Genomic DNA, 8,342 nt, shown 5'->3' with positions numbered 1-8,342 from the left:
AGTGACACCCGCCCACCAACTAATCGCAGCCCCCCCCCCGCGGGATGTGACTGGGTCTCCTACTGGGCAGCGCGCCCCCTTCCCCACCTTCCCACCTAAGCCGAGATGAGATCTCGCGAGACGAGACGCGGGCGGCTTCTCTCTCCCCTTTGCTTCGGCAGCCGGGGTTTGCGTGCAGACAGTGGGTCTATTATGACGCCACAGAATGGAACGCTGCGGAGGGCGGGCGGAGCCACGCGGGGGGGGGGGGCGCTGCAGCAGGGGACCCCCGCACTGATGCAGCCCTTGCCTGAAGGGGGAGAGGCAGGCAGCGAGCTCCGCCGAGAGGGCTCGGACTGCGGCACTAGCCTAAGCCTGTTGCCTTGCCCTGGCTCCCACCGGTTGAATCCCGTGCCTCCAAAGCAACGCAGACCCTAGGACACAGCCCTGAGCACCACCCCCGCCCAAGGGTGCCCCCACGAGTGGAGCGCGCCCCGCCGCTTCCCCGCCTGCGAGGCGGCGTCACTAGAGGGAGTCGTGGGACAGAGCGAGCGGCTGGAGGACGTGCTGCTGCTGCTGCCGCCGTCACCCTCCCCTTCCTCTCGCTCGGGCAAAGCTGCACGGGCTGTGACCCGGCGCCCTCGCCTCGCCTCGCTCGCTCGCTCTTCCCGTCGCCGCCGCCCCGCGCGGGGCTGAGCCGGGGGCAGGACGAGAGGAGCGGGCAGCGCGGGGGGAAGGCGGCGGGAGGGACCGGGAGAGGCGGAGAGGCAGCGCCTCCAGTGTCGCCGCTCTCATCCTCCCGCCTCCTCCCGCCGCCTCCTCCCGTCGCTGCTGCCGCCGCTGCTGCTCCCGCTCCCACTCCCTGTCTGCCGCGGGGGCCCCGGCGCCAGCCCGGGTTTGCGATGGCTTCGACCACTACCTGCACCAGGTTCACCGACGAGTACCAGCTCTTCGAGGAGCTCGGGAAGTAAGAGCAGCTGGGGCTGCGGGGGGAAAGGGGGCGCGTGGGGCGGGAGGGAGGTGAATTAGGGCGGTGACAGGTCAAGGGGAGGGGGGGAGGCATGCAGGGGTCTCTGCACGGCTCCTGGCTGGGGGTCAGCTCCATCTCCGTCCAGGCGGCAGCTTGGGGGGCACCCCACGAGGAGGAAAGTTCAGCCCCGGGCAGAGAAGGGGTTATTTGTCCCTCTGCTCTGTCAGGTCTAGAGACCTCTGCGTGGCACGAGCCCTGCCTGTGTGCGCGGGGCCCTGGGCTCCCAGCGCCTGCCTCTCACATTGGGGAGCCCCCCATGATTTGGAGCCATGCCCTTGCCCAGATCCCGTTTGGCCTTGAAACATGGAGCCTGGGCGGGCAGATGGCAATGTGATGATGCCAAGGCTCCTGGGCAGTGTCATGGCAGGGGGCATCAAGACCTTGCTAGCCACACCAGTGGGCTCGGCTCCCGATACCCAGTTCGACCCAATCGCCATGTTCAGGGAGCTTATTTAGTCACAGTGGTTTGCCTCTGATTACTATGTTGCTGCCTGTCAGGGAAAGGGGTGGGGGGAAGATACATGGTTATGTATGTGAGCCCCCTCCGCTGAAACAGGACTTGAACTGCGTACTGAAAATGATGGGACTCGGGCTCCCCCGCTTGAAAGAGCATTTCTTTCAGTCGCAGTCTATCATATTTGTTGTGATTGCCATTTTTTTTGTCGTGGTCATTTTCCTGCCTTTTTCCAAGCATTTCATTCCAGGCAGGGAAAGCATTGAAATGATTGAGTCTTTATCCAGGGTGACTGATTCGTGTCTGGTTATTGGTTTGCAGGGGAGCTTTCTCAGTGGTGAGAAGATGCATGAAAATTACCACAGGACAAGAGTATGCTGCCAAAATTATCAACACCAAAAAGCTCTCTGCTAGGGGTGGGTATATTTCAACCCAGTATTTTCAGTGTCTCTCCCCGGTCCCTGTTTTTTTTTTCCTTAAAATAACATTATGTGCACCCCTTCCCCTTCTGTCTTAATTTTTTAGTCGTCCATTTCTCTAACATGCCGCTTGGATTTAGATTTTCCCTTCTGCTGACCGACTGTATTTATGAGAGTGCTTCTCTAGCATGCTAGCAGGAAAGATGGATGGATTCTGAGGCAATTAAAAAAAAAAAAACCTTCTGCTTTCAGTTTTGCATACAGACAAGTTTGAATGGCAGTCTGGCTTTCCTTCTCTTTTTAGTTTTTGATAAAATAAATTCTTGCCGTAGCTGTTGTGTTTTTTTTAAAAAAAAAAAAAAAAGGTCAGAGCTTAATTGAATCTCATTTTTCACTGTATTTAAATGTGAACTTAATTCATCGAGGCATATGTAACAGTGAACGCCTTCAGAGAAAAATGTGATCAACTACACATGCAGTATTGTGTATTACAGAAGTGGGTTAGTCATAATTTTATGAAGTGCTTTATCACTGCTATAATCCAAATGCTTAACCGGTTCATTTATATTTTCCTTATATATGCATGGGTATGCATTTTATAGCTGTATGTGTAGTCAGCAGATAGGTGTTCATAGTATATTGGAGAAACTATGGGCTTACCATGTGTTGGGACTGCTGAAAGTAGGCCTTCTGGTGATATGTTTGTGCCTTGATAAATCCACACTAAAGTGCTTGTAGTAGGATGTTGGGGATTAAGGATTATTCTCTGTCAACATTATCTGCACTTTCATGTGAATTTATGCCTTTATGATGAACACGGAGACGAATGAACTAATGTTGTCAATGTGTAATATGGCCAGGTTTACTCTTTATATGAAGGAAATGCTGCAGATGGACAGCAACCTGACAACATTAATTAACTTAAAAAATATACACAGTTTTACTTACAATGACATACTTGTTAACTTTTATTGCTGTTCTAACCGGAGAGGGTCTTTCAAGTTTTCTGTTCTATACTCTACTTTTTAGTTCAGTAGACAACTGTAAAAGTTTACTTTTCCCTTTATACTGAATATTTAACGTCAAGTTCATAATGTGAGAGAAAGGTGTACAAGTTATAATGTGAGAGAATTATTTTTTTTTCCTTAGCTTTTAAAACCATATTTTGAGCCAATCTCCGGTCATTGTTATGTTTTGCTTTAAATGTTAATAACATGATTTGAGATGTGTTTTTCACTGTTTTCCTTGAAACAGATTTTGATTCCACCCCCATGAGTTGTTTATTTGGATATTTAAAAGTAAAATAAGCAAAATACTGATTGTTACAAAATGCTTTACATTTTTTATGACTCTTGACTGAGAGCTAATAAGGTTAGTATCAGTTTGTTAATGAATTAAGGCATTTATAGTTTCTTTAAAAATCTATAGAAGAAACTGAATTGTATTAAGGTTGCCAAGACTGCCTTAAACTCCAATCAAGGCAGTGTGAAATAAATGCTTCTGTTTTATACTTTCCTTACAGCTTTGTGTATGAAACCATGTTTATTCCTGGTGTAACTTTTAGATTGAGTGGAATTATCCCATGGGGAGTTTAGCCCATATATGTAATGCAACAAGATCGCACACAGATTTTGGACACTTGCATTTTCTTGGAATTCAGAACCTAATTCCCCTGTTTTTGGTGGAATTAAACTGTAAAGCTGGATAATGATTGTGAGCACCTAATTTTCTATAGGGACACTTGTGCATACATGATGGGTTGTCAGTGGGTGTAAATGAGTACCATAGGGAGTAGTGTCTTTCTAGCACTGCCCGCAGAGCTTTGTACTAATAGTTTTGTTATTTACAGGGTACCTTCCACAGGGCTAGCTCTTACAGAACTGTCTAAAAATTGCCACCAGGATGTTTTGCTTGCCAATTCTTTTTCAATTCTGTGCTTCATATGGTGACATTAGCTGTGTATATAATAATTCCTTCATATTTTGGTGTGTACACACCCCCCATATACAAATACACAAATATGTCCATTTGCACATATCTGTAATAGTTGCATGCACTCAGTCTATTTTGTCAGGTAAATAATTCCAGGGTAATCAATAAAGGTATTAATTTAAGGAAGAGTTTAGTAAGGACTTAAAGCATATGTAATTTGTAGTATATTTAAAAACATTGTTCTGGTGTTTCTATCTACAAAGCTGTTTCCTATGACATAGAAGCTAAACACTGAAGAGCATCAAACTGCCATATACTTTCACATGACCGATGTGATAATAATTTATAGATTACAGTTTAGATACTATTTAAAATTCCAACATTATTTATCTGTTACTTTTTATAAAATTTTTCATTGTGAGATGGAACGATTTATCTTCATGTGTTCTTACTGTAATTAATAGATTTATCTGGTGCTTGAAGTCATGTAGTCTGCTCTTGTCTTTGTAAATCTAAAGGACACTTCATAAAATGAGCTTCATCTGTCTGTAGAGAGTACACACAAGACCCTCTGCTGTGAAAGAAATATACCCTCTAGTGACTGGCTCTCACTGATGTAGTTTAGCTAAATTCACGTTGTATGTAGCAGGTCTTTTCCTGAAACATTTTTTAAAGGGATTTCAGCAAATAATATGGGGAAATTGAATCTCCTTGTTAAAAAGAGTTATTTTTTAACAGTAATTTAAGACGCTTTCAATGTCAGTCATGCGTTTCCGTTAATATTGTTCAGTCATAGCAGCACTTGCCCCCCGCATGTTTTTTCTTTGAACTTATCTGAGCACTCGCATTCACCCAGTGCAAGGTACTGATCTGGTTACAGCAAGTTGTTGGTAAATGTGTTCTCTCTCTAGTTTCCATAAAAAGTAGGATCTTTACAGAAAAAGCTTTTTTAAAAGACTCTTGTATATACAGTGGTGGATGTCTTTTTGGTGGCTTGTTTACCCATTCTCTCCAACACTTTCTGTTTCTACCACTTTTTTTTCATGGCCATTTTTGTCTAATAATATAACATGTTATAACAATGTATAACAATGTATGTTAACTGTCACCCCTGCTTCTCTGAACAGTTTGATTTTCAGATTGATGACAAATTATTTCGTATACCTGAAATATGCCTACTTATCACACTGTTATCTAAACTTCAGTAGAAAAAAGTACTATTGTTGAAATAAAGTAATCCTATGAAAAAGAGATGTGAATTTACATGGTTTGCTGTAATACTAAAACAAGAAAGACGTGTTGTCTTTTATGAGTTTTGGGATTTTCTGCTCTTTTGTTAATCTTAAATACTAATACAAGCATAATATGAATAACAAATAATAGTAATCATTACAATTTAGTAATAACATTCATTAGCTATATGTTAATTAATATTTATGTTTCAGAATTCATATTACAAGCTTAATTTGGAAATCATAGTCTTTTCAGGGAAGAGTAAATTTAATTCAGGTTGTTGGAAAAAGAACAGTAGGCTTTCATTACCAGAAGAGTGCATTCTAACTAAGCTTGCCTACATGAATATACCACAGATGGACAAAAAGCATAAATGACTTGCCTTCAAAGGAAAGTGGGATAGTGAGCAAGCATTATAGAAAAAAAAAAAAGAAAAGAGAATATTTTTGCTGCATTTGTCTTTTATGTTGCTTTATCTTATATAGAGGGTTCTTATATGTCCAGTTATTTTTATTAAAGTGTAATCTGAGTGTTTGTTTAGAGCTGTTCTCTTTGTGGCTATCTAGCAGGATGAATAAATTGTGCTTCTTCGAAATACGTTCCTTGACAAGGCCAAACCAATAAAAAAAAAATTAAGAAAATTAGATGCCTCATTTTCTTAAATACTTTTTATTTACAAATCTTTTTTATTTTTTGGCCTTGTTCCTACAATGAACTTCATGCAGACAGATCTTCCTGCTTTTGTGATTGTGTTGAGGGATTGGGTCCTTAGTCTTCAACTACAGTGTCTGTGGTTCGTGGACAATAAGTAAATAATATGAGACATTTTGTTAAGATTTCTGACGAACTCTCTAATTGCACTGAAAAAAAATGAGTTTGCTCACAGATTTTTTGTAGGATGCAGCTTTTCACTAAAAGTAAATCTGCATTAGGGATGCAGTTGCCAAAAATACTAGTTCTTGGCTGCCTCTGTGAAAAGAGGTTGGTGGTAGAGTCCAGTTCCTGGTGGTCTTTTTTCATTTTGACCGTCAGTTGGCAGCCCCTCACACCACTCCACCATTTTTATTGTTGCAGCAGAAACATGAATAGACATCTGCTGTCTGTGTGAAATAGTTATTTATATTAAGAGAGATCCAGGTATCACATGGGGGTTGCTAGTTCTTTTAGTCCATCTCTGTCCATTAGCCCTAAACCAAAGAACACCAAAGCCCATGAGAGTCTTTCCATTATATTTAATAAACTTTAGAGACTTTGACTACTTGCTTATTATCTTTCTCAGCAGGTCTCCTCCCAAATCCTTTCAGTATCTTCTCTCTTTTTTTTTTTTTTTTTGGAAGGGAAATACTGTTTGATTTATACTAAATGGTGCAATACAGGGCCTGAGGTAATGAGACAAATTGTGCATTCCTGTGACTAGCTCCAAAAGAGTATTCAAGCTTAAAGGACACCCTTACCTTCTTGGCAAAATGATTTGATTGGAGAGCGTGCAGAATTTTGCCATGTGGACAGAATAATACAATGTCTAAATCTGTCTGTGTAAAACTTTTTGTGATCCCTGAAGTGATTTACAATACTGTAGGGAGACAACCGGTAATGTGAAGCATATAAAAGAGAATTTTTCAGCACAGTATTTCATGGTAGAAAGGGAAAAGTTTTGTCGTGTTACCAGACCACTGGTCCGTTTAGTCAGGCATCTTGTCTGTGCCAAAGCTGGGTGTTTCATATGAATCCAAAACCTTGTAGGAATATGCCTAGGAATCCAGCACTATATTCTACATGGCAGAATTTCTTCTTGACCCCAGCCATTGATCATTTTACTCCCTGAAGCATGAAAATTAATAAGCCGTGGACTTCTGCCATTTTAGTATAACTGCAGGTGCTGTTTTTATTCATAGTCATACCTGAACCCCCAAAAAACAAAATAAAAACCCAAAACAGCAAAACGAAGCCTGATCATATAAACTTTAAGAGTACTTAACTCTCACTGAGGTAGATACTAGTTTGTTATATACAAGGATTACAAGTTGAGGAACAAAGCCACTTGTTTGTTTAATAATGCTGTGTTCTGTTTCTTACAATGTTAATTGTATTTGGTAACATTTTTTTCTTTCATGTATAAAACCTCTCTTTTATATACAAAATGTCTCTCTCTCTCTTTGTACTAGGATAGGCCACCACCTACTATTTTGTCTCTGATAAGCTAGTTCAGTCACGACATATTGTTATTTAATGTAGGTGTGCTGTGTCCCCTGAGATGCATAGGTACACCACAGACATTTTTATGAATTCATTTGCAAACTTTCTGTTTTTCTAGGTAGATTGCTGATAGGTTTTCTTTTTTTAATAATTCAAAATCTGAGTCTGTTCAGAAGCCTTCTAAGACAGGAGTGTGTAGAGGTTTTGTACTGGGCCATCAACAAACATTTACTTTGTAATTGAAGGGATGTTAGTATACTGTGTCAGTTTCAAGAGACAGTCTGTTTTTCTGTGCATCTCAGAAGTGCCTTGTTTGGATTTTGGAGGTTTGGGGCTTCTCTGCTTCTCGTTTATTTTTAGAAAAAATATCCAAGAGCTTCTAAGCTATCTGAAAGCCTACAGAATCTTAAATTCATTGTTGAGCAGTAGTAATTTATTTTAATATCTAAAGCTAGAATTGAAAAGACTGTTTCTAGCAGCTGGTAGATACATTATTTGTAGCAAATCTCATGTCATTTGTATAAAGCCAATACTCTTTTCCTTTGCAAAGGATTTATTTTTCCCTTTTCATTGTGAGTACTGCTGTACCCAAGGAAGGAGCTTCTCTCTCTTCTTTCCTTTTTCAGTTTCATACTCTTATAGACCTAACATATATTACGTTTTGAAGCTGCCTGCATCGCTGTGTGTCTGGTCAAAGCTTGTTGCTGTTGACTTGCACAGAAGATGTGTGTGCCTCATCTGAAAAAAGAATTCCAAGAGTGAGAAATTGATTCCAGTATTATTACAGCTTCCTTCCTGCGATTCCAGGGAAATGTGATAAACATGTAGAGGCATAAAGGCACACACACTTTCCACTGCAGTTTAGAAGTGCTGTTTCAAAATCATTGCTTCTGAAAGGTCTGTAGCATTGAAGTCAATGGGAACTTTGCCATTTTCTGTAATAGCTACAGGATCAAATGACCAAATATGCAATATTGTTTTAAAAAACCATAGAATGACATTATAAATCCCATTCAGTTTTCCTTGAAGTCTAACATTATTACAGAAGCTAACAACTAAAGAAGAAATATTAACTTTATTACTCTTATCTTTTCAAAGG

The 8,342-nt window shown here is 41.1% G+C and overlaps 1 protein-coding gene across 12 annotated transcripts in view; it reads left to right on the top strand.

The window, feature by feature from the left end:
• Positions 1–601: 601 nt before the first annotated feature.
• Positions 602–8,342, top strand: part of CAMK2D (calcium/calmodulin dependent protein kinase II delta) — a 321,314-nt gene continuing 313,573 nt past the window's right edge. For 3 of the 12 annotated variants that reach the window (XM_019522006.1, XM_019522004.1, XM_019522009.1), the window contains exons 1-2: positions 602–946; positions 1,785–1,879. In XM_019522006.1, the coding sequence (XP_019377551.1) occupies positions 882–946; positions 1,785–1,879 (160 nt within the window). In that variant the 5' untranslated portion in view covers positions 602–881. The remainder of the gene's footprint in view (positions 947–1,784; positions 1,880–8,342) is intronic. The other 9 variants (XM_019522010.1, XM_019522007.1, XM_019522013.1 and 6 more) reach the window with 5 other exon arrangements.

This window comes from Gavialis gangeticus, unplaced genomic scaffold (genome assembly GCF_001723915.1).
Source record: "Gavialis gangeticus isolate Ggan-Ray unplaced genomic scaffold, GavGan_comp1, whole genome shotgun sequence".
NCBI lineage: Eukaryota > Metazoa > Chordata > Crocodylia > Gavialidae > Gavialis > Gavialis gangeticus.
The sequence above is the reverse complement of the archived record's forward strand: the minus strand, read 5'-3'. Positions and strand labels throughout refer to the sequence as shown.